General features: G+C 40.5%; 1 protein-coding gene across 1 annotated transcript in view; it reads left to right on the top strand.

Annotated features, from left to right (window-relative positions):
• LOC119415918 (AP-3 complex subunit beta-2) overlaps nucleotides 1-27,216 on the top strand; it is a 60,694-nt gene that overhangs the window by 4,962 nt on the left and 28,516 nt on the right. The window contains exons 2-8 of the mRNA XM_037683087.1: nucleotides 18,156-18,231; nucleotides 18,605-18,679; nucleotides 18,933-19,028; nucleotides 21,494-21,654; nucleotides 21,786-21,852; nucleotides 23,043-23,225; nucleotides 23,577-23,818. Of these exons, the coding sequence (XP_037539015.1) occupies nucleotides 18,156-18,231; nucleotides 18,605-18,679; nucleotides 18,933-19,028; nucleotides 21,494-21,654; nucleotides 21,786-21,852; nucleotides 23,043-23,225; nucleotides 23,577-23,818 (900 nt within the window). The remainder of the gene's footprint in view (nucleotides 1-18,155; nucleotides 18,232-18,604; nucleotides 18,680-18,932; nucleotides 19,029-21,493; nucleotides 21,655-21,785; nucleotides 21,853-23,042; nucleotides 23,226-23,576; nucleotides 23,819-27,216) is intronic.

Below are 27,216 nucleotides of genomic sequence, written 5' to 3'. Positions count from 1 at the left end.
GTTTTGTTGCCCACCGTCTTTCACTCACATTTATGATTTCATCTACCGGAGTACACCTTTTGAATTAAGGACAGGATGATTTATAAGTAAAGGTTGAACGAATACCAGATTTTTACTAATGATGTTCAACTGATGATAAATAATCAGAGCGGTTTTTAGATCTGGACATGTGCCTCAGATGTTTTCTGTCAGAGGACAGGCCCCGTGCAGGGGTCAAAATACAACTCCAGTGCTCTTAGGGTGGGTCTGACACATCTACAGCTCTATCCAGGTGGGTTCGAGACTTTCACCACTTTGAGAGAAAAGTTGTAGCTAGGCCTGTCACGATAACAAATTTTGCTGAGCGATTAATTGTCTCAGAAATTATTGTGTTAAATAATAATATTGTTTGAAATGTGACAATAATTAGTAATTATTGTCACATTTAAGAAGAAATGTTTGTCAATTTGTTTTGGGTGTAGTACCTTCTTTTGACCACCTGATGGCAGTATAAGACTGTTTGAACCCAAGGATGGATAGACTCTTTAAGAAAAATGGGAGGGAGGCCCCTTGACGTGACATGGGCTGTCTCTCTTTCGTTCTCAAAATGTTGGATGCTCTGTGTGGTTTGAGCTCTTTAGCATTTTTCTCACAAAACCTTTAATAAAAAAATCAGTAGCTGTGCACCTTTCAACTCATGAGGAAGTTGAACCCAACGAAAGTCGCAACACATTTTGGACACTTCCTCCTAAAAATTATTAGCCAGCTATTTGCTGAACCTTTACATAGCTGCTTTGAATCCAATCCCCGGTCAGTTTAACACCAATTTACACTTTCATGTCACAACTTTGTATGATTTGAGTGAGTTCTACAGCTGTAAAGCTTGGACCGGCTCACTTTAATATTTGTATTGTGAAAGTTCCTAGGATAAGACCTCAAAAATAAAAAAGAACTTGGGTTTTTGTGTCCTGAATGACTGAGAGCGACACATGGCCTTGTGAAATAAGCTGGTTCCTTTTGGGTATTTCATTCATGTCATACCTTAGTTGGTGTGTGCTTATACACATGCATCCAGCATGGTTGAAATGTAGTGATGACAGCATAATTAGTTAGAACAACTATAGCAGCTGAAACACTCCGTCGATATTCAATTCAATTCAAAAATACTTTATTAATCCCAAAGGGAAATTATTTGTTGTAGTAACTCGTTATCCTCATTTCATTAAGAGATGTTATAGATGCTGATGGCTGTAAACAGGAAGGATCTCTTGTAAAGGTCCATCCCACAGTGGATCCTAAGAAACTGGCTGCAGATGCCGTCTGATCCGTCTACCCAGACTCGGCTGGCCTCTCGGGTCCCCCGGGCTGTAGGACCGCCCAAATGCCGGGCAGAACTCCTCCCAGAGCGACGGCCACTCCTCCCAGCAGTCTGCCGAGCTCCTCGTCGCTGCGGACAGACAACTGTAGGTGCTGAGGGACGATCCTGTCCTTCAGCTGTCATGAGTCGTGTTTCCTGTTAGTTCCAGGATCTCAGTGGTCAGGCACTTGAGCACAGCTGGCAGGTAGATGAGAATGCATCCACAGAATATCCTTTCAACTCATTTGAGATTTGGGGCTGTAGTTGAGATATTATTTGAGCTTTTGAGATGTTAATCAGCTGCTGTTGGTTGTAGAAAACTGCCTTGTTGCCATGGTTACGCATCATAACAAATGTCCAAAACTATAAAAGTTTCAGTAAAAATCCTTCCAGCTGCACAGCGTCTGATACCAGAGGAAACAATCATCAAATAAAGTGATTTACATCCAGAAAAAGAGGAATTAAAGTTTCCAAAAGCAAAATCTCTGAATGAAAGTAACAGAGCTGCTCCAACATGCAGCCACCTGGAGCAGAGCAATTCTAGAACGATATGTAGCTCTTGATTATTTTTACATCAACTTTGACCTCTTAAAAAAAATAAATAATTGTGGCAAGGACCGGATTTTCGATCCTGTTGCATTAAAAGCATTTTCAACCTTTTTTTTAAACTTTTTCTTACAAAAATGAAATCCAAAGTATAAAGGTACTGCTTGCCTCCATCTCCAAAACTGCTACAGCTATTTCACAGTCAAATTCTTCCTTTTACTGCCTTACTCTGCACCTTTGCCATGTTTATTAGGACACAAAGTGGAAGCCTGCCATGGATTTAAACTCATTTGCATATTTAATTTGCTTGTGCACCTGCACGATACTCTGCCCACAATGGGATGTACTAAGCGAAGGTACGCAGAAATATTCATACGCATGATTTGATATATCTTATTATTTTGTGCAAACTCGCTTTTTGAATTTTGTGTGTACACCACCTTTTAGTTTAAAGCTGTGCACGCTTTAAAACATGAGGCCCCAGATGTAGACTAAAATACTGGGTGAATATTTATGCTGTCACTTATTTTACATGATATATTTTATTTAACTCTGTTGAAAATTGGTTTCAGTTTGACAAGCGAAAAAGGTATTTTGTCTTTTTTTTTTAATTTTTATCAAAAATGCCAATTTATATTGACCATGTTCATTCTTGACAGCAATAAAAGCATAAAACATCCGAGGGTGTAAATGCTTCTAAAGGATCTGTATGTAGATTTATCAGAAGGTGGCAGTATTTGCTGCTTTACAGACAACAAAAAAAGCAACAACAATGATAACCAAACTCAATCTTTTTAACCAAATGTTTAATCAATCCTTGTTTTATTGAGGTGGAAAATGCAATCAAGTGATTACTCAAAAATAAAGTCATAATTGTTTATTTGTAAATTCTAGCAAATGAAGTAAATAACTACAACCATTTTATTATTATGTACTGTAGTCAGTTGGTTAATGGCTAAAAGTATTTGATCAACCTTTGTTAAAGAACTGTGCAAGTGCAATAATTAGAAACAGAGCTGATGAGTTTATATATCCATGCTTAAGGACCTAATGTAAAAATGTAGGCATTGACAGTTTTATTCATCCACATATAAGAATTAAATATTTACCTTAAATTAAGATTTTCAGTAGGAACAAATATTAAAGGCCTAGCATTCCTTGAAGCAATCCATACCACACATCACATTTCATGTTGCAGTTTTAGATCATCTTTTGATGAGAAATGTTGTAGCTGCTTTGGATCTCGGGAATAAAAGAATGCACAGTATAATGCGATACTGAGAGATGTCATACAGTCTGTTAAAGTTTGGCGTGTGACTCTCAGCTACTTCCTCCAAACCCAGTTTTAGCACAAGATCTGTGACGTTAACTAAGTTATAGCCCTGGTTGTGTTTGCTTTGGTGGTTTATCTGTGGTAGCCATCTTAATTCAGTTCAGTTTATTTATGTAGTTCCAAGTCTGAACAGAATTTGTCTCAGGGCACTGAACAAAAACATTCACACAAAAGCCAATTAGTAAAAATGATCTAAGGGAGCAGCAGATTGTGTTGAATCTTCACTTTGTTGCAGTCTCCCACTCTGAGCAAGCACAAAGGAGACCGTGGAAAGGAAAAACAACCTTTTAACAGGAAGAAACCTCCAGCAGAACCAGGCTCAGGACGAGCGGCTGTCTGCTTTGACCGGCTGGGTTTGAGAGGACAGGAAGGACAGACGAACGCAGAAGGACAGGTCCAGGTGAACTTTCTATAGGAGGAAAGACAAAAAACTTATATTAGGATAGAAATAATTACAAATACGAACAGGAAGAGTAGAGCAAGTAAAGACAGCAGCAGAGTGAGGAGATGGAGTCAATTTGTCCTCCATTAGTCTAAGCCTATATCAGCATAACTAAGGGATATCTAAGGAAACCAAGCCAACCCTTACTATAGGATTTATCAACAAGGAAAGTCTTAATCCCAGTCTTAAAACTGGACAATGTGTCAGCCTCATGGACAGAAACTGGACGTTGGTTCTACAAGAGAGGAGCCTGATAACTGGAAGATCTCCCTCCCATTCTGCTCTTGGAAACTCTAGGAACCACAAGTAAACCTGCAGTCTTGAGAGCAAAGCGCTGTTAAGAAAATATGGAACAATAAGATTTGTAATATAAGATGGAGCTAGGTTGTTGAGAGCTTTGTAGATTAGAAGTAAGATTTTGAATTCAACTCTTGACTTGACAGGGAGCCAATGGAGAGAAGCTAAAACTGGAGAGAGATGATCTCTCCCAGTAACTCCAGTTAAGACTCTGGCAGCAGCGTTTTGGATCAACTGAAGACGTTTTAAAGACGTATTTGGACACCCAGATAACAAATAATTACAATAGTCCAGCCTAACCTTAAACTGGGTTGACTCCAAAGATTAAGCAGTTGTAGATGTGCATGCAATTATTTGTTTCTAAGAGTTTCTTTAAAACCTGCCCAGTGCTTCGTGAGATTTTTTGCTAACAGAGCGTTGACCCCAACAGTTCCAACAGCCAAAGATTTAGGCAACGATGCCGCATGGTGTGTAGTGCTTGGAGTAAGTTTACCTTGACGCCATGTTTTAGCTCAAAGGCTGTAACTTGGCAGGGTTATAGGCATCTTTGTGTCGGCAAAGGTCTACTAGTTGTGACGTCCATCTTGAAATGAGTTCACTTTACAAGTTTATCTTTGTAGATGAATGTTCAGTGATTAATTTCTGAATGTTTTTTAAAGTTCAACCAGTGAAAGAGCTGTACTTGTGTAGCGCCTTTCCAGCCAACCAGGATACTCAAGGTGCTTTAGAACTGAGCCTGCGCTCTTGTTTACCCATCTTCACCGACTTCACAATGTTCACCGGCAGCTTTTGCATGGCGGCCATCTTTCAAACCTTCAGTCTGAATGACGTGGGTGGGTAAAGCAGAGAGTCTTTCCATTTACCCGTTCATACAGTATCTCTGTTAAGCTAATCTGAATAACTCATTCTGCAGAGTCTCATCGGTGCTTTAGATCACTTTCATACACTGATGGGACACACATCAGAGTCAATGTAGGGTTCAGTGTCTTGTCAGTGTCAAGTGTTCATTTATTTATTAAAGTCTTTTTAGAAGAAGTTCCCTTTGCCCGACCCTCCTCAATGTGGCGCGTAAGCGACCACTTCACTGCAGCCAAAGCTTAGCACCGAACAGGATGAAAGTTTGTTGTCAGAATCAAGAAGTTTGCAGAACTGAATCTCATTACCGAAAACCAAATACAGAATGTTCAATTTAGTTTAACATACTTTGGATTGAAATCACAACATAAAAGCCAGTTTGTTAAGCTATCATAATTAATTTCCATGGCAACAGCAAGTGAAGATGGTTTTAGGTTTAAATCCAAGACTGGATTTGTTCCTAATGCGTTTTTTAAAAGTCAGAACTGTCAGTGCAAATCAGTGCAAATGCAATGGAGCGCCAGGATGTGTCTATGAAGGGTTAAACAATTACATTTGTGTTTAGCAATTGTCAACAAACCTCAAGTGATCCCTTACAGATCACAGACGGAGCATATGTGAAATGCGCTTGAAGGCAGTTATTTTGGTTCAGGCCAGGAGGAAAATGAGTGGGAGGGAGAGAAAAAGAGCGAGAGAGACCTGATCACGACATCGCCAAGAAAGCTGAGTCATGTAAGACAAGAAAACAGACATACCTGGCAGACTGTTAAAATAGGACCCTTTTAAAATATAACGAGGAGTATTTACTGAGTGTCTGTCACGGAACAGTAGAGCAAAAAGACAATGAAGGCTGCGAAGGAGAGAGAGCTGACATGAGTGCATGAATGGGGGAGGCAGATTTTTACCCATTTGTGTTTATAGTCAGAGCAAAGGTGACGAGCAATGGAGGTGGACGGGGGACTGATGGCGTGGCAGGAAGAAATGGGAGTGGCAATGGCATGATATATATGCATAGAGAGGCTGGTGCAGAAACAGGAAGCACATGAGCAGAGGGAGGAGTCGCGAGAAGAGAGGTGTCATGGGAAATAAAAGTCCACGCCCCTCCCAGCCGAGCATCCATTTACTGAGCAGCTGATGCCGCTGCTTCTCTGGATGAGCTCAGACTCGGCACTAGCAGGAAGGAAAAAAGCATTAAGTGTTTCGGAGCTCCGCTGGATTTGGATTAGAGCACCGAGGCAACAGAGTAACATCAACCTTCCCTCAAATGGAACATATATGAGGAGGATTTTGGTGCCGTTTTTGGGAGAAATATCCACATTGGATGTATTTAACACCAGAGGACAAGCATATTTAACAAAAGAAGCTGATGCTGCCTTTTGTTGTGTAAAAATCATTCCGGGGAGCTTCAAGAGGATTTCAGTTAAGTATTAGCAAATATTTGCAGAGGGGACCTGCAGGCTTCCTTTGCTTTACCAACACACGTGGTTCAGACGGAAAGTTTGAAAGATGACCACCATGCAAAAGCTGCTGCAGCTGCCGGTGAACGCAGTGAACATTGTGAAGACGGTGCAGAGTCAGGTCCAAGGCCAGGAGGAGGACAAGAGCCCCGTGCTGAGCCCCGACAGTGGGCAGCAGGCTTGGTACAGCGCCCTCCAGCCCGATGAGCTGCGTCACCTCCGATCCGGAGGGTCAGGTGGAGGTGGTGGAGGTAGAGGGGGAGGAGGAGGCGGTGGCGACCAAGAGGAACGAGCTACTCTGGAGGAAGGAGGTGGAGGTGGTGGCAGCTTTCAAACTCAACCGCTGCGGTAGGATGATGATGGTCCAGACCTGCTTTGACACTGTTCTAAGTGGTGGTGTTCTGTTGGAGCAGGTTGAGCTGATCAGGAGATATCAAAACAAATACTGGTTCTTAAAAGGTTTCATTTGTCAGACTTTTGTTAGACTTTTCCCAAGTTTTGCTTTTGTATCTCCTGGTTATGTACCCTTTTGTATCCTTGTAATTGGTAGAAATCAGAATGAAGAGAATGGCAGGCAAGAAAACAACAAGAAACAAAGGAAACCATGCTGAATATAGAAAAATGGACAATACAACAAACATTAACAGTCAGTTTGTAAATGTAAACTAGGGGTGACCTGTTAAGGGTGTATCCCACACACTGACTGGAGACAGGCACCAGCTCCCCATGACCTGGAAAAAGAAGCAGATAAAGAAACTGGATGAATGGATGGAACTAGATGTGAGTGTAGACATATTTTACTGATGGACCAACTGTCCCCATATTCTCTCCTTGGGATCTGAAGCCAGTAGAAAACTGTTTATGGGAGATACCTCGTTGTATTTTTGGGACACTAGCGATGTGCTAGCTACTTCCTCACACACAATCAGTGTCACATGAGCTTTCTTTTAAGCTTGAAATGTTTATTTACAGCTAAATGTATTATAAATTATGACTATTTAAATATATATCAGCAAGGTATAAATTACTAGATAGATAGGTAGGTAGATGGATATATTCCAATTTGTAAACGTAAATAATGAATCATCTTCATACACCAAAGTTAGTCATGGAGTTCCTCAGGGTTCAGTGCTTGGACCAATACTATTTACCTAGTACATGCTTCCATTAGGTAATGTTATTAAACAACATGGGATAAATTTTCATTGTTATGCTGATGATACACAGTTATATTTGTCCATGAAATTCAATGAATCCTATCAGTTACTTAGACTACATATGTCTTAAAAACATAAAAATCTGGACGACCCTAAATTTTCTTCTTTTAAATTCGAATAAGACTGAGGTTTTGGTTTTGGGACCTGAGCATTTTAGGAATAAATGTTGCAGTCTTTCACCCTCCTTGGATGACATTAATCTGGCCTCCAGTTCTAACTGAATTGAATTAAATCTCAGGTGTGTTTTTAGTTATTACCAAGGGTTATGCTGCTGGGCTTAAAACACGTACTGGGACCAGTCAGCAGGAAAACTGGTCCCATTCTAGCTTCAACTTTTGGGTTCCAGTCCGAGGTCTACCTATTATTATTTTAACATTCTTTATCTTTATGTGTGCTGGCAAGAGAAAAAAGGAGCAGGAAGTACCAAAATTAAACAGGAAATAAACGATGATAATATGAGGCTAGGTCACAATCTAAAACCATCAACAGAAGTAATTAAAAAATAACCAAAACTCAACAATAAAACAAAATAACAAAAAGATCCAAAACTATGATAAAGCTACTAAAACTGCTGACAGTTATTATTTTATGCTTTTTGTCAAATCTAACCAAAAAAATTGGGCTAGACTGTACAGTGTGAGAAAATATATGAAATTATTTACAGTATTTAGAGGATCTTGAGATATAAACAGTAAATCGTTAACAGTAGGTTTTTCCACGTACCACAAGTTTGATCTCAAGTCAAGAAAACGTCACTGATCTTTTCATAAACCTCATGAACCATATTAGACAGCATAAAATAAGATAGAGCTTTATTGATCCCGCAGGAAATTGTTGATGTGGGACAGACTGGACTTCTAGAGGATGCAGTGAGTCAGAAGTTGAAAGTTAGATGTCCCACTGCCCTAAAGCTGCCTTAGCTGTTCAGAAAGTCACTATTCAGTGAAGAGATCAGAATAAAAAGGGAAAATAGGGAAATGTTTAAAAAATAATGTCTTAAGGAACTTTGTTAAAGTTAAAACGTGTATCTGCTTTGCATTGAAGCTCTTTGGTCTTTAAGAGCTAATTCACATAAACACGTTTCTCCGTAATTTCTTGTATTTTTTTTTTTCTGTTGATTTTTTTTTTAGTGAACAAACTGACACCATGTCTGCAGCTGCATCAGTAAACTCTGGTTTAGTCTCAGATTCTTTCTAACAGCAGGGTCCGGCTGATCTTTGGGCTCCGGAGGCAGGTAACCTGAGCGGCTGTGCGCTCCGTTGGGCCGCAGCAGGTTAAATAATTCACCGTTGTTGTAAATTCAGCTGTCGTTCTGCAGGAGCAAGACGAAATCCAGTGAAATGAGAGAACTGATGGTGGTGTAGAGTTTCTGGGGGCCCCTCAGGCATCAGATTCAGTTTTCCTGTGGCTGTAAAATATCTGACTTTATTTTAAAATAATTCTCAGATGTGTCATACCGTCTATAACAATACATCCCATTTATGTAGATAGACTGAAGGGCTGTCGCCTCTCCTGAACATATTTTATCGAGACTCGGCTAACTTGTCCATGAATGGTAACACTCACATTTTCTGACAGGTTGTCGGTTCAGCTTCTGTAAACTAAAACTAATATGAACTTCTTAATGCTTGTTTGGCATCAAACAAGAATGAAGGAACGAATTCTTGTCGTATTCAAAGTGAGGCTAATTAGTATGGTTTGTTATACACTGCAAAATGAATGACCTCTTGTTTGTATTTTTATTATTTTAGTTAAGAATCCTTAATTTTTAATTAACTTTTCATTTTATTCATCGCATCGCATTGAAGTGGAGGTGGAGTGCCCGGATGGGGTGGGGTGTGTGGGAGACTGCCTCAGGCGTTGGAGTTTAAGTATTTGGGCATCTTGTTCATGAGTAGGATTGAGCAGGAGATGGATCGACAGGTTGGAGCCTCGTCCTCAGCAACGAGGGCGTTGCTTCGGTCAGTCGAGGTGAAGAAAGAGCTGAGTCGAAAGGCAAAATTCTCAATTTACTGGTCTGTCTACGTTCTGACCCTCACTGATGGTCATGAGGTTTGGATCATGACCGAAAGAACGAGATCTTGGATACAAACAGCCGAAATGGACTTCTTCGTAGGGTGGCTGGGCTCAGCCTTAGAGATTCTGTCATCCAGGGGGAGCTTGGAGTAGAGCTGCTGCTCCTCCACATTGAAAGGAAGCCTCCTGGACACATCCATTTAGAGGTTTTCCGGGCACATCCCACTGATAGGAGGCCCAGGGGAAAACCCAGAAGTTGCTGGAGGGATGCTGTATCTTCCCTGGCCTGGGAACACCCAAGGGTCCCTTAGAAGGAGCTGGAAGGTGTCACTAGGACGAGAGATGTCTGGGTTTCTCTCCTGGATCTGTTGCCACAGCAACCTGACTATGGATAAGCTGTCGAAGCTGGATGGATGGATGGATGGATGGATGGACATTTATTTCCTTCTCTCTGGAATGACTAACATCCAGAGAAGTGATATAAAAGCAGACTGAACCCACATGTGAATGCATATTAATTACTTCAAGGTTCATGCTCAATAATATAATAATAATAATAAAATAATAATATTAATTACTATTTAAGTTAGTTTTGAAGCTGGTGTCTGACTGGGACATTGGTGCGTTTACCTCCTTGTGCTACACACGCATTGTTAGTTTCACTCATCTGTTTTGGGGGAGTGGTGGTGCAGCGGTTAGAGGGGGTGGGCCTGTGATCAGAGGGTCGCCACTCGCCGGTCAACTCCCCAAACCGACAACATTAAACTGTGGGTGGAAAAGGTGAAGCACCCACACCTGCCTCTACCCTCATTTGCCCAACTCTGGGCCCTTGAGCATGGCCCTCAATCCCCCCCACCCCCACCTCGCGGGCACCTTAAATGGCAGCCCACTGCTTCACATGTGTGCTCACATGTGCAATGGGAAAATGCAGAGAATTAATTTCCCCAGTGGGGATTAATAATCACAATAAAACAATCATCTGTGCAGAGTCAGTAATGTTCTGCACACTTTCCTGCCTGTTCCAGGATAACATCAAATAAATCCTCGTCCTCTCCTTTAACTTTTATGGAGTCAACATCAGTTTCCTACTCGTGGCGCGTCTCAGTTTATTGAAACTGATTAGCTCTTTTCACGTTTGCAGATAAAGTTTGTACACTCTTAGAGAATCAGAACTGGCTTTAGTTTCATATACAGTCTTGACTTTCCTCTTCTCCCTCCATCCCCTGACACGTTTCTCTCCTCGTAGTCTTTGACTAACAGTATTTCCTCTTGCACTCCGTTTGGCAACAGCACCAGTGGCGGTCGGTGTTAACCCGTCCCTCGGCTGATACAGTATGGTGTTGCTTAGATGAACTTGCATATTAGTTACGGACAAAATGTTTTACGTCAGATGCCCTTCCTGACACAACCCTCACCATTTACCCGGGCCTGGGACCAGAACAAGAGACACACTGGCTCGTGTTCCCTAGTGGCTGGTTTGTTCTTCAGGGATGCTCTGATACGAAAACTTCAAGGGTGCAGAATTAGTAAAATGATTGTTTCATGAAGGTCCTATCTGCGTCTTTCACCACTGATTATCTGTTATTGATTTTCATGTTTCTCTTGGTTTCCTGGCTAAAGTTCAGTTCAACCAATTAACGTTTAACTTGGATATTTTCTACAAATAAGTACTTTTTGGTTTTGGAGGACTGAACACATGCAACAATCCAATTCTTTCATTTTAAAATTGAAACACACATAACAAAATGACCATAAAGTCTTATTCTGTTATTGATTTTCACTAGAAATATGATGCATCAAATCTGCTGTTTTAAAGGAGGAAAAGTGCTTTTAACGTTGAAGCTGAGCTCAAAGGCTGTGGACAGAGGATGTTTAGGATTTAACAGAGCAAACATGGTTGGAAGAAAAACTTCTTATCATGATTCATGGCTGCAGCCCATCTTTAGAAGTTCACAGGAAATGTTGAAGCAGAGGGGAAAAGTCAGCTAGTCATCTCCATGTTCACATCTGTTCACATCTGTTCACATCTTCACTGCTTTGGACAACTTACATTTGTTGTATCTGCAACCAATCAGTTGCACGCACAAACGTGCGCACACACACACAAAGGAACAACTTGCCCAGAATCAGTCCTCACTGACAGGTTAGAATTTACCAGAATAACAGTTTAAATCTTATATTTAAAGGTTTCCAGAGAGAACTTTATTAAATTATTTTAAAACACTTTGATGCGTAACACCCATAAACATTTTTTTAAACACTTTTTCAGCTGGACACCCTTTTAACTCAAGCATCTAAAGAGTCTATCTGCAAGATAATCATTCACTTTAGGAAATATTGTATTAGGACATAATAATATTACTTCTTTTGAAATACAGAAGTCCCTTGTTTATCGTGGGGGAGCCGTACCCTGAAGCCAGCGATAAGTGGAAAAACTGCGAAGTAGGAATAGGAATAGCAGTACAAGTAGTAAGTAGTAGTTTATATATATATATATATATATATATATATATATATATATAAAGGCATTTTAAACCTTTCCCACACTCTTGCTATATTCTGAACAATGTTTCTAAACACTCTAAAAGAGCACAGAATGTCATGATTTCAGATCCCTGCCTCCTCCCTGCTGCCATGGCTGCACTCAGCCACTTGCTAGCTTTCTTGGCCACGCCCACTTCCTTCTCTGCACGGAGAACAGCTGATCAGCTGCAGCAGGAAGTTTATCCTGCAGCTCTGGGCTGCACAAAAGTGCAGCAGGTGCTAAATAATTTAAAATAATTTATTTTAAATAAAAATCCCATGCCGATCATGCAGCTCATCCATCAGTCAGTCAATTGTGTGTCATGTCCACTTTTATTTTGAAAAACCACAATAGAGCGAGTCCGCGATAAACTAATCGCTAAGTAGCGAGGGACCACTGCACATACATAACAGAGAAAATATGTTTATTAGGACTATCTAATACAGAAATAAATATAATCAGATATAATGTCATATGTCAAAATGTTCAAATATTAAGTCTAAATGGATTATTGTTAGTGAAAAGTTATTTAATTATAAAGGCTTAGTATTCAGCAGCATATGTCAAAATGTGGATCTGCCTTCTGCTTCTATCATAAAGACATAAAAGACAAAAATTAAAGTAATTTATGGCAACTAAATATTTTACAAATAAATCCTTTATGTACATAATTCTGTATTTGACCAGTGTCACACAAAGCGCCAGGATTAGTGTCATGACGAGCACAAATATTTACATTTGTGTGTGATCCTCAGGGTTGAACCGTCCATCTGGCAGCTGCTGTAAAACTGTGAGCAGCGTAAATTAGAGCCACACGTCTTTGTTCGCTCGATGCTTGGGATTATGTCCCCTGAGTAGATGAAGGCTCTGCAGGAAGGCAGGAAATCACTTAACTTCATTTTATTGCATCCTTTGTTGCCTTGGAAACTAGTTAGAGAAATCTGCAGCTATTGACTCACCCCACGCGCCACTGACCAAACCCCACCCTTCATTTCTTCAACTCCAAATAACACAGACACACCAAAGCTCATTCAGGTGATGTTTCTGCAGGGAGGCAGGACAGTGTAAAGCTTGTGAGCTTGAAATCAGGTTATACAACCAGACGAGTCCAACGTAAAGACACCGAGTACATCAGTGTTCAGTCAGCGGACATGTTGGCTGTTGGTTGATCCCAAGTCTTCATCAACACCTCTTGTGGGTGTTTTATAAGAGGAATCTTTGTGACACATTTGGACGCTTTTAAGAGAGTCAGATATGTTCAGGATAATTTTCTTCTGTTACCTGTTGGACAAAAAGCAGCAAACAGATGTGCAGATTGTTTAAAAGGCGACTTGTGTTTCCCTTATTCAGTTAGTGTTAGGTTTTAAACAGCTCAGTGTTTCCCCTACCATTATGCAAGCGGGGTGCCCCACCCCGTCAACAGAACTGAGCGCCCCGCCTACCAAACCGAACCCCCCACCCCTCGGCACTGACATAACGCTAAGCTAGCATGGCGCCCGCCATAACAAGTTAACAAGGAAGCACAGAGTAGAGGTGCACGATTTTGGAAAATATTCCAATTGCAAATTTTTACCTCAATATTGTGATTTAATGTGCGATTATTTTTCAACGTCTTCTTCTCATGCATTTTTCAACAAACACAAGCAATAAATCTGTTTCAGTTGTTTTCAGCTCCGCTGCGACTCTGTTTCTGCATATTTTTTTTATAGCTCCGGGATAGCAACTTGGCTAAAATGTGTGCACGAGGGCGTTCTGTACCACTGATCCACTGTGTTCACCAAAGCTGTAAACTCAGTCTTGGTCACTATATTAATGGGCATCATGTCTTTCACTATGAACTCTGTTATTGCTCGAGTTTATTTTACTGCGTGCCGTTTTGAATTATGTTCATACGGAGTAATACTTTGGAACAGTTCGGTCAGTGATCCTGTCGGCTGATACTTTGCTTACTTGAAGTTGAAGCACTAGTCGTTGGCATTCTAGCCGTGCAACTATCGTAAATGGCTTTGTGGTGTTTTTTAAGTGTTGATAAAGATTTGTGGTGTTATCTCAAGAGGTAGCAACAGCAGCAAAGCAGGTTCTGCACATGTCGTTGCACAGCGCCTTCTTTTTTATAGCCAAAATAATCCAAACAACGGACGTGCTGCTCCTCTTTGGTACCAAACTTTCAGATGTGTCAGCTTCTATCAATCCTGATGCTAAAGCGCAGCGTTGACGTCTCCCGCTCCCTGCTCCGCTTTGCTCCACTCACTCGCAAGTCACGTGACCAGATCACGTGACCGGTCAAATTGCAGCCTTTGCAATTAGAAAATCTCGTTTTATCATATCGTGATATCACAAATGCAATTAACGGTTCAGCCCTAACCCAGAGAGGATGGACTGAGAGGCACAACTCGAGACTCGTAGTAGAAAAAGGACCAGTGTTTATCATGTACTGTGGATAATAAAGTTCAGTCACTGGAGGAATCTGGAACCCTGGAGAACAAGGGAAGAGGTGAGCATGTTTTTTGATGATCCAAAGAGATGAGTATAATAATAATCTTCAGCTCTTATGGTAGGAATTAACGATGAGAGCGCGGGCCCATATCCAAAGGTTCCAAGAACATGAGAGACTAGTCAGAATAATCCAGGGAGTCATTGGGCAGTGGTTGGATGGAGGAGACAGCTGAAGGTGTCACCAGGAGTCAGGAGAACAACAGGAGCTGAAACTGCAACACGTGAGAATTCAAATATTAGTTCACTCAATAACCTGGGAACAGGTAGTCGTCCAGAAGCATTCCCAAAGGGGGTAATGCAGCAGCGTAGGAGTGGAGTTTCCTGCAGCCTCTTATACTCCAGGCTCTCATTAGTGGTGATGGTCCTCAGGTGCGGGTGGTTGAAGGCATCACGTGACTTGGAGCTGTGGAGAAAATGCTGAACTCCTACAGTTAGTCAGAAGTCTTTATCTTACCTCTTGATGACGGTCGTCTTTGTGTGACGACTGTTTGCCTTGTTCTGCTCAGCAGGTTTGGTGGAAACTGTCGGCAGTTTGCATGTTTGTGTGGCAGCAGGGCAGAGATGTCGTCTTGGCTCGACTCAGACAAGAATCTCACCTGTAACACGATTCATCTGTTTTTCTTATGTCTGAAAGAAACGATGGATGGACAAAAAAAAGTGTAAACAGTGTAGCGCTAATGCTTTCCAGGCAGAAATGAGACATAATACGGTAGAGGACAATATTAAAACCCTTTCTAATGGCTGTACAGTTCAAATAAGTCAAAACGGATTATCATTAGGGCAAATTGATTTAACTATAAATATAAAGGCCTAGCATTCCTTTAAAGTGCACATAGCCCACTGTCCTTAACTAAGATCATCCGTGTGTCCATTCATCGTCTGCTGTTTGGCCTGAAGTCGGGTCGCAGGGGGGCCCAGGCATCTCTTTCCAAGATCTTGTTTTTTCAGTATGTATTCATTTTGGTTAAAAACAAACAACTTGTAGCATTCGGGGTAAGTGTTGAGGATGACTTATAGGTTCTGCCACATCAGACTTTTGCTCAACATCTATAAATTAGACTGAGAAATAAACGTTTTTTTCTTGGCTAAGGTGGATTTGCTGTGGCGATTATGATTGACTCCAAAACATTGCGTTGTTAATGTACATCCAGTAGTTACTTTCTGGAAGTTTCTTTGGAAGTCTGCCCAGTGGCTTAAGTGTGGTGCTTAAAGTTGGAGATGATTCAGCTACTAGCTCAATATCATCATGATACTCAGTTGAAGTTATCTGATCATTTGGTTTCTTTGTGATAAATGAACCTTTTTAGACTAATACAGTTTTTTGTAATGTTTTAATCTGCATTACATCACTTTACACACGAGTCCAGAAACGGCATAAATTGTCAGTAATAAGAATAAAAGCTGTGAAGTTACAAAACACAACATCTGTGTTGCTGACAAAACTTTACACTGACCGTTTTACTGTATTAGTAAAGTTTTGTATTAAATGGAAAAAAAGATGAAGTTGTAACACCTTTAGAAGAACTTTTGAACATTTGGACCTTCGCCGCCTTTTTTTTTATTGGATGGCTTAACTGAGCAAATGAATTCACCAGAGTTTAACATCAAAGTCTTGGTTTAGTTTGATAATACTCATAGTTCACAGTATCAGTTGACCTCCTGTATGTTGGAAAAGGCTCAGTCAGTTATGTTGAGTTGAGCGTAGGACGTAGCGTGGGTTCAACAGCTTCAGCGACAACTTTCCCATCCAGAACCATCTGTTCAGTCAGATGTTTGCTCTCCTCTGGAAGCCTGCCTCTTCTCTTTGGGGCGGCTGAGGGATTAGAGCAGTCTTCCTCCAACGCAAGAGTTGGGGGTTCAATTCCACGAGCAGTCACATGTCGAAGTGTCCCTGGGCAAGACACTGAACCCCTCATTGCCTCCGATGTGTGTCCCATCAGTGTATGAATGTGATCTAAAGCACAGATTAGTGTTTGTATATAGAAATAGAGCTGTATGACTGGGTAAATGAAGATTGTGTTGTAAAGAGCTTTGAGTATCTTGATAAGACAGAAAGGAGTTGTATAAGTATACTGTCCATTTAACATTGACCATTTAAAGGTTCCCTCAAAGTGAGTTGCTTAACTATATTAAGTTTAAGAGTTAACTGGTGATGATAGAAGAATAAAACAATATGCAAGTTCTCCTTTTCCCAAACGTCATCGTGTTTTTCTACTAACTTCAACTTTGTAAGTCTACAGGTTCTAGCAAGAAAAGCACCACCAAGTCACAGTATTTTGTCTGTTATGTATCTTGACATTTCAACTAATTAAACAAAAACATGCACATACTTTTCTGCCAGTCAGCCCAGTAGAAAGTCCTCCATCTTGGACGCTTGGCACATGTACAGTAAATATTTGTATCTGCTTGATATCCAGAGTTTTTTTTTGCACGTGCTGTAAAGACAACACCGTTGGATTTTGAAGGGTGACGTTCATTTGGATGTGAGGGAAATTTTATTTATTCTTGCAAATATTTTTAATACTTTTTGTCAAACTTGATCCTGGACTCCTGAGTAATTATTTAAAATACTTTTCTAATGGCTGGGTAATCTCGGTTCCCTCAGCTGAGTGTTTGTATTACAGATATCTAAAGACATTGACCGTCTGTAACTCTACCACTACTGTCACAATAAATACATAAATGGTAAATATTGCAAGCGGCTAACGAACTGCACTCATTTTATATTTTGAAATGCTTCCAAACTGCACACACGTCGGCACTTCACATCATTTTATGTCGTGGTTTATGTCAGCCATACACACTAGGTCAAAGGCACAGATTGGGAGCGTAGTGTTGTCGGCTTCTCCAGTACCGATATGTGAAAATGCGTCGCTCCGGTCTCTGATGTGATACTTGAGATCGGCTCGGGACGTCCCTTCTGAGTAAACAAGCCGGTTCAAAAACAAAAGCCCAGACATTTCTGCTGTGTGTGTGTTTGCAGCTTTATCTAAAGTACGAACACCGTTAGGAAACAGTAAGGGCACAGTTGTGTGCGAGGTAGCTTCAAACAGGGCTTAGCTAAGCTTGGTCTCGGCACACCTCATTTTGTGCCTGGCCACTACCTGACTGTTCCCAGTGGTCTGTAGCTTCTCCTACACATTAGGGTCTCTGCAGTCCTCCACACTGCTGAAGGCTTCTCCCGATCACTAACCAGAGCTGCTGGTTGCACCGCAGCACATCAGAGACAATAAAATGCACAGAAACTTGCACTCGTTTCAGAGCAAGAGTGGCTGCTGAGTCGTTGCCCACCGCCATTTTTCAACACAATAAAACAGTCGGTAAAGTAATGAGAAAAGAACTTGAGCACCTTACAGTTTCCTTGTCTCTGCAAACATCAGATGTGTTTTCAGAGGTAATTCTAATCATTGCTGCGTAACGCACAGCAGTTTCACAGCTTTGCATATTTGCAAGCCAGATTTCTCGCATCAAAAAGACTCATTTCTGGGTCAGACTCTAATATATTCTGAGTGCTGAATGCAAAGTTTAAAACACGTCTTCACTGTTTGAAGCCGTCTGTATATTTCTGTGTTTTTCTGCTCTGCTTTATAAATAAAAGAAACTGTGCAGCGGATTAATTCTGTCTTCTCCACACAGACATGATGACTTGAAGGAGATGTTGGACAGCAACAAAGACTCCCTGAAGCTGGAGGCAATGAAGAGGATTGTGGCTGTGAGTGTGAATTATGTTTGGGATTTTGCTGATCTGCAGGTCCGGCTGCACCTTGTGAGGAAGACAAGGGTAGAACCCCCCGAAACTAAATAGTTACACGCAAAATGCAATATGCGCCCATTATAATTAGTTTAGACTCTCATCCTCATCAGACTGCATATTTTTAGATTTTAGGACACAAGCAGTCTCATCTGATAAAACTACAGCGTGGAGCGTTGTTAAATATTCATAACCTGTGTCAGATTTCCTACTCCGAAGCTCCACACCCATTTTTTTCTTTCATCACCCCTGCAGAACTGAAAGACAAAAAATAAAAAAGGAAATAAAAAGCATAAAGAGAGACTGAGCAGCTTTGGGGTGTTTTTCTCTGCAGATGATCGCTCGTGGCAAAAATGCATCAGATCTTTTCCCAGCCGTGGTGAAAAACGTGGCGTGCAAAAACATTGAGGTTGGTGAAGTAGCTTCATGCGTGTATGACTTCTATCTAGTTTTAAACAGTTTTTAAAATGTTTTCTTTATTTAATCATATATTATGCTTCATGCATCTTATTTGTTTTACAGCCTCGTGTTTTTTTCTTTGTTTTACCTCAGTTGAACAGTATGCAATTATCCTGTTTTATTCTTATCCTAGTCTCTGAACTTTGATTAAATCAGTTTTGTTATTTCATTTAGCAGTTTTTAATAGCTGCTTCTTTTTCCAGGTGAAAAAGCTTGTTTATGTTTACTTGGTGCGCTACGCTGAGGAACAACAAGATCTTGCTCTGCTCTCCATTTCTACCTTTCAGCGTGGATTAAAGGTACATACTACTGTTTTTGTGCAGCCATGACAACACAAGTGTTTTACCTTCAAACCTGCTACAACAGCTGCTACTTGCAATTGATTTGAGCTCTGTCTGCAGCTGTCATCTCCAGCAGGAATATTTCTGGATCGATTGATAAAGACAGACTGACTGATGTAGTTCACAAATACTGAACACGTGAATAACTGTTGTTGATCCCACGGCTAATTTTATATACAATCATGGGAAAAAGAAACTACTTCTTCTTTGATTTGTGTGATTTATTAATTTTTTTGACACATGAAGTTACATTTGAATAACTTTAGAACCTGGTACAAACAAATAAACAGACAAACAGATCTTTTCTAACATGCCCTGATACAGCAAACCCTAGACACCAAGTGTTGTCCACCCCATGATTCAGAAGCTCCTGTTGTGGAGCGAAAAGAGGGAATTGGAATTACCCATCCATCTGTTTATCCGTGAATGTTGTGTGTGTGTGTGTAAACTTTAAAAACAAGTGAGGGATTGACTTCTTTTTTGGTGCGTGGCTACATCTAAGCTTAAGAGAGATTCCTTTTGAAAATCAGGTTGCCACGTCAAAATCCAAGATGGCCACCACCGTATATATTTATACCATACCACTTTATTTATAAAGCACTTAAAGACAGCAAAAACAAAACAAGCAAAGGACACAGGATAAAATGCATAGATCCACAGAGGTAAAGATAAGAATTAAATGACCAACATTATAGAATGCAGAAAAGTTAAGATCAACTCACACAGTGTCAAAAGCCAGAGAATAAAAGTGAGTTTTTAAATGAGACTTAAAAACATTGAGAGAGGAAGCCTGCCTGACATACAATGGTAAGTTATTCCACAGTCTTGGACCTGCAGCAGAGAAGGTTCTGTCACCTCTGAGCTTAAAGCGAGTGCCTGGAACCAGTAGAAGCATCTGGTCTGCTGACCTCAGAGAGCGCCGTGGGACATATGGCTGCAGCAGATCAGCGAGATAAGAGGGGGCAGAACTGTTCAGAGATTCAAAAACATACAGAAGGATTTTAAAATGAATTCTGAAGTGAACTGGGAGCCACTGAAGGGAAGCCAGGACTGGTGTAAATATAATATAAATATTTGTATTTATGTAAAAACGGTATTGGCTAGCCCTGTCATTTGTGGAAACTATTCTTTCTACTTTTTAAACTGCTTAAAAGAATAGTTTCCTGAAATGACTGGGGTGGCTGAAGATTGATCTATGGTGCCCAAGGCCACCGTTGGCCACCCCCTGGCTCCACCAATGCACCTGGTTGTGGATAAAATTGCTCCCTCCGTTTGCTAGGATCCATCGCTCTGTGCTGCTTCTGTTCTCTCACATCATTGTGGAGGAATTTTGACCCACTCTACTGCTTCAGACATTTGTCTCTTCACAGCTCTTTTAAGGCCCCTCTGCAGTATTTCAATCAAGCTGAGGTCTGGGTCTAGACCATCAGCCCTTCAACACTGTTTGACTCATGGTATATGATATGTATGATATATATGATATGCTGTGCTTGATTCTTACCAAACACGGTGCTCAGCATTGTGCTTAAATGTCTCCACTTTGGTCTTATCTGTCCAAAAGACATTATTCGATAAGTCTTATTGTTCATTCAGACACACCCTAAGTCATGCTGCCATTTTCTTTTTAAAGAGAAAAGTCTCAACATTTCCAAACAAGTCACACTTGTTCAATGTTTTGTCTAATTGTACAATCAACCGTCAACATTTAATCAGCTAAATGAGGCCTACAGAGTCTGAAATGGAGTTTTTTGCAATTTCTCAGAGCATTGCATGGTCTGACCTTGGGGTGAATTTGAAGGGGTAGCCACCTCTGGAGAGATTGGCAGTTTTGGGAGACTATTATAGCCGTGCAGATGACGACTTTGAGCTATTGTTGATAAAGGTGATTCTACAGTTTGTTAAAATCATTGAGTGGACCTAATTTTCATACTGCTTTGTTATTGATTAAATAAATAATGACATGGTTTTTGCACACCTGAGATTAATTTTAAATAATTTTAGAAGTTGGTAAAAAGCAAATTGTTCCTATTATTTTCCTATAAGCAACGCAGGAAGTAAATGCAAGTAGACTTGCTTTTTCTCATGGTGATGCTGCTGTGAAGTTTTGCACCGGTGTTTAATGCCCAAAAATAATACATTTTTAAAACTTCCTGACACAAATCAGATCAACTTAGATCAGTTTGTATTTTTAAAAAGAAAACTAAATACCTCCAAAATGCAAAGATTTAAATCTTACATGTATTCTGCGATACTTTGTGTTAATTGAATGCATTCCATGCTTCGATAAAACATTAAAGGAAGGCTAACGGTAGGAGAAACACTGAACGTTATACTTAATGTTATAATATTTGCTGTTATTCACATCAATCTCCTCCCAGCACGTCTAACTTTGTGTGTAAAGTTCCTGCCATGTTGTTTTGCAGGATCCGAACCAGCTCATCAGAGCCAGTGCCCTGCGTGTCCTCTCCAGCATTCGAGTTACGATCATCGTCCCGATCATGATGCTGGCCATCAAAGAAGCTGCTTCAGACATGTCTCCATACGTCAGGAAGACAGCTGCTCATGCAATTCCTAAACTATACAGGTTCAGCTCTGCAAACATCAGTGCAACCTTGAATAAAATGGTTTTCCTCATTGCAAGATTTCTGCATAGGGAGTTAATTTTTCTTGACATTTTACTTCTATGTAAGAAGTTCTTTATTTTTCTTATTTCAGTTTGGATCCTGAACAAAAGGACCAGCTGATAGAAGTCATAGAGAAACTCCTCGCAGACAAAACCACGGTGGGTTTGTTCTTCTTTCACGTAACTGATTTAGTACTTTCTCCTCGACGTTTACTTCAACCCCGTATACGTAAATGTGAAGACACAGAGTGCACAAAATGTAATGCTCAGCTTCTGTGCACAGCACTGGAGTGCACTCGGTTGTTTTAGGACTCGTTTCTTGTTTTTAACTTTAATATTTTGAACGAGCCGTTTCTAAATTAAATCTAATGAAAACAGGGACTGCTCTGATTTCAGCAGTTGTTTAAAAGTTTCTTTCACATCAGCGGTACTATTAACTTGTATGAATGTTATTTACCATAATTTCCAGACTATAGAGCGCACCCAAATATAAGCCACGCCCACAAAAGAAAAAAAATGCACAGCCATGGGTGTCCATGTTGTCACATGAGATATTTACACAGAAAGATTTTTTTAACTTTTAATTAAATACATACAGTAAATATTTTTTACAGGGCCTATAACATTTCTTATTAAAAATAAAAAATGTAAAATACAGTAACCTACCAGGAAAAGCCATTGAACACTATCTTCATCTTTCTCCTGTGCACTAAAACCATGAAAGTCTTCTTCAGTGTCAGAATCGAACAGTCAGGAAACCATCATCACGCACGTCCTCACTCTCTTTCATTGTCGCTCTCAACGTCACGTTCGTCTCGAGGCAAATTTGATTTGATTTACGATTCACGCTCATTTTGAGCGGCTGCAAATACTTTGTTGTGTACAATGGGGGGAACTCCCACAAGGAGGGGGAGAATGGGGAGGAGGTTTCCCACCCTCCACAGTGGACCAGTGAAACCAAGTTCCATCAGTCCACTGTGACCCGTTCGGTAATTTCATTTGTCAGTTAGTTTTTTTAACCGTTATTATACAGGTAGACTTATTGAGTCACGAGGACCCACCCCCCAAGAGAGACACGTATCGGGCAGCTATGTGAGTGCCCGGGTGTTAATGAGGCTAAATGTTTTTGCAGCAGGAAGCTCGTTGTCCCGTAAAAAAAAAAAAAAAGCCATAAGTTAGCCGCAGCATTGTGTAAGCCGCGGGGTTCAAAGCCGTGAAAAAAGTAGCAGCTTATAGTCCGGAAATTACGGTATTTATTTGATAAAGCTCCATAATAACACATCCGCTGATGACGGACACAATAAGACCGTCACATTGTCGTCTGTTGTGGGATTTAAAATATGCTGCAGCTGGTGGCAGGAAGTGTCGTCATGGCTTTCGAGGAGGTTTGTCCGGAGCGCATCGACCTCATCCACAAGAACTACCGGAAGCTGTGCAACCTCCTGATTGACGTGGAGGAGTGGGGGCAGGTGGTTATAATCAACATGTTGACCCGCTACGCCAGAACACAATTCCTCAACCCAAACATCAACGTGAGTGATACAACACACAGAAGGTGGAGGCGAGTGAGGCTGAAACTAACAACCGCTTTACAGTATTACCCGCTATTTATGTTCTGGCCCGGGCTCGGTGTCTTTGCAAAGGGAAGTCAGGCCCACGTCCCGCTCGAGTTTTGGTGCCCAGAGACCGAACTTGTACCACTTTTTCACAGCATTGTCACACAGTTGTCCACAGCCTCTGCGTGTGGCAATAAACTTTAGATTTATAAACTTTTATATTTATATTTAATCTTCTGTTAGCTTGTTTAGATTAGTTACACAATGACAACGTTCTTTCTCTTTTAGGTAATTTAACCACAAATCTCGTGATTATTTTCTCTGCAGGAGTCTCTGTTTGAGGAAGGAAGTGGTGGGGAAAAGACGTTTTATGGCTCAGATGAAGATGAGGATGAAGATGAGAGCAAGAAGGAGAAGAAGGCTGAGGCAACTGAAATGGCCAGGAGGAAACCGTATGTGATGGATCCAGACCACCGTCTGCTGCTGAGGAACACTAAGCCGCTCCTGCAGAGCCGCAACGCAGCTGTGAGGCCACTGCACCGCTCCACACACGTTTTTACACGCTGGACGTTGGTCGCCTGCCAGGCGGTCCATTTACTCTCCTCTTAGTAGCTAAAATCACACTTCATCACAAGGACCATTATTTCAAATGGTTTCAAGAAAGTAGTATCAAAGATCATTTTCATTCAGAGACTGCGCAAACACGGAAATAGGTCACAAACAAAATGAATAAAGTTACTTTGGGGCATCCTGGGTGCTCCTCTTTTGCTAAATTTAACAGAATTCTTCTGTTTTACATTATTTTACTGCTCCAGTCAAGCTGGCTGCTATCATCAAAGTCATAAAGAAAGTTACAGTATGAACAGCAGTTTATTTTGTACATAATTTAAAATTAAATTTTTAGTTTGTATTTATCATTAATATCTGCAAAGTTCAGTTCTGCTCTAAAGTATAACAATATGAACAAAGTTTTTGCAGTTTGGATGGGCAGAGATCACTTCCAATTGTAACCATGCTGTGACTTAAGTGCGCTGAGATGAATGTAATTCAAGAAATAATCCGATATGAAAAATAATTAAATCTTTCGAATATAATCCCTTTAAATTAAATTGAAATTTTAAGTCAGAAATCACAAATTCTAACTTTATGGCCATTCTGAGGCGTTTGGCAAAGTGCCCATGACGAGGTGAAATCTTAACGTATAATAATTAAACAAATTTTTTAAATAAAATATGAGGCAATCACACTCATTTATTTATACTCACCTTTATTTATACAGGTTAGTCCCATTGAGCCTCGGGGACTCGTTAACACAGGCAAACTAGACAAACAAAGTCAACAGAGTAAATACAAAGCTGTAATTAGTTTTTCACTGCAGTGAAACGCTTCATACTTTACAGATTGATACGAGTTATAAATTACTTTTACGTTTTTAAATTGACTATGATATTGTTAAACTGGTACATTTATTGTTGTAATTAAAAGCAATGCATACCCTTGAACTCTTTATCTTGTAAGTGTCCTCCTCACCCCCCACCCCCAGGCTAGAAAACAATTGGAAACACTATCAAGTAAAATAAATAATTAAATCTAACATGGTTGAGTCAGGTCCTCTGGATGATTCTTCTTTGTTGAAACGTTTCGTCTTTTATCCAAAAGACTTCTTCAGTCTGAGGAGCTGCAACAAACTCAGTCTTATAAATAACACCTTCTCCTAGTGGATCAACCAGGTTGTTGTTGACATCCAGAACTAGCTGTTCATGTGATAAAGGAGGACCATCAGCCTAACGACTCATCGTTAGTGCTCTGGTGGCCGCTTGCTATTCACAGGGGCTGAGTGAAACTAGAAATAACAGCATTGTAAGAGGGGGACAGCTGGACACGGAGGCCTCCACCCCTGTTCAACAATGGACAAAGATGGCTTCCTTCACTCCTCTCCATCAAGGATGTGAACATCTTCATCCCTGAAAGAGTGACCTCTGACCTGCAGATGAGACCGCAGAGTCCTGGGAAACCGTCCTAAGACTCTGTCCAGAGGACCAGACTCAAGCTGGGCCTTGGATTCATCTACCTACTGAGCATGCATCAGGACATAATTGATTCAATAGTTTTATATTCCATGCGTGTGGAATATTTGATAAGTTTAAAGAATTGTTTTAAAATATAATGTTCATTACCAGCCTTAAACTAATCAATAATTCATAAAAGCTGATTATGATTTTAATAAATACCAACAAATTTGTCCTTTTCAACAAGCTTAACAGGTTTAACAGTCATTGCAAAGCTTTTGAAAGTAACAAACCTTTATAAACCATTTACTCTTAAAATTTTAGCTTGTGTTTTCATCTCGTTGTTTTGGTTTTACAACACATCTGTGCTGGTTTTGCTCTGATCAGCAGCAGCCAGCTGATCATCAGAAAGGTTAAAGGTTATTAAACTCCCAGCTCTAAATTTCTGATTAGCAGTCGCTCGTAACTTCCTTGTTGTGGAGGATTAAACATTTACAAAGCATCAAATTTTCCTCGGAGAGCGACAGTTTTCTGAAAAGACACCTGCACGTGTATCAAACCTTGTTGGCCGCCACACCGCAGATTAAAAGAGTCAGGTGTGATGATTGATAGTCTAAAATAATTATCACAAACAAAACCCTTTGTTCTGAATAAATTAGCTGCCACTTTTAGCATGAAACAGAAATACAAACAGAATTTAGTTTTGTCATTTCATGCAGATTTAACACATTTGAAAGAAGCTTTAAAAGAAAACAGAAGTGATGGTGTTTGGTCCTAGTGGCTCTTGTGAACCTTGCCCTGCTGATCTGGGTCCTCTGGCACCTCCTGTAAAGAAAACTGTTTCTAACTTGGGTTTTAAACTGGACAGTGATTTTAAATTAGATTCCCAGACTGGAGCGGTGGTCAAGACCTGTTTTATGTGTTTAAATGTTCTTGATTTTATATGTGCAGCACTTTGTGGCAGCTGTGGTTGCTTTAAAGGGATTTTTATGAATAAAGTATTATTATTATTATTATTTGCTTTAAAAATACAAATAAAGAGCGGTGAAAGTCCAGTGCTGGACTGATGGAGAACAGTCAGTTTCTCCGTCCACCGCAGCACATTACTGCACCAGCTTTACTCTATAACAGATATTACAACACTGCGTAAGGTCCCTTTGACACAGGAAGTAATGAGCTGCACAGAACCGAGCAGTGTGCAGAGCGCAGCCTGCCGCCACGTGTGCCGTCACGGTTCTTATTTTCCTGATTCTTGGTGCAGCTCATCACCAACACTGACAGATTTGTGCCGCATTCAAACTGCGGCTGGAAAAACGAGCCGCTTTCCTGATGGGATGGAAATCTTTAGACACCATACATTTGGTTACACTTGGTTTAGTTCCACTTCTGCGATGTGCTCATAAAATCATTCTCGACGCGTCCATAATCAGACTTCTAACAAAATCCCAAATATAGATAGACTTTTAACGTAAAAGGAACAAACTGTTTTGCTCTACACATCAGTATAAATCAGTTTTCATTTAACAAGATTATGGGAACTAAAGGATTAAAAAATTTGCATTTTGTGGCAGCGGGTGTTCGTGCATACATGTAAGAGGTATCTTACCCACTTTCTTCCATGCTTCCACCGCCTTGTTTTTGGTCCTGTTAGAATGTGGCTGTGAAGATCACGGATCATAGAAACGTTGCCATTCCTCTCTCCATGGTGTTAACAGTGACGTGAGCTAACACCAGCTGCTTTTTTCTGCTCCAGGTGGAAACATGCACACAACTTATATATAAAGTGGTTTGTTTTTTTGTCCTCGTCGTTTTTTATTTATTTAACTGTCCTGTCTGTGAAACTGCTTTAGAGCCTCTCTTCTACAAATCTTCCAAATTATAACTATGGACTTGGATTTGGTCAGTTGGTCCCTCATCACAATTGATAACATTTCTTCAAAGAGAAGACGGGCTTTAGG

This window comes from Nematolebias whitei, chromosome 10 (assembly GCF_014905685.2).
Source record: "Nematolebias whitei isolate Nwh7 chromosome 10, NemWhi1, whole genome shotgun sequence".
Classification (NCBI taxonomy): Eukaryota; Metazoa; Chordata; class Actinopteri; order Cyprinodontiformes; family Rivulidae; genus Nematolebias; species Nematolebias whitei.
This window is presented reverse-complemented; position numbering and strand designations above follow the sequence as displayed.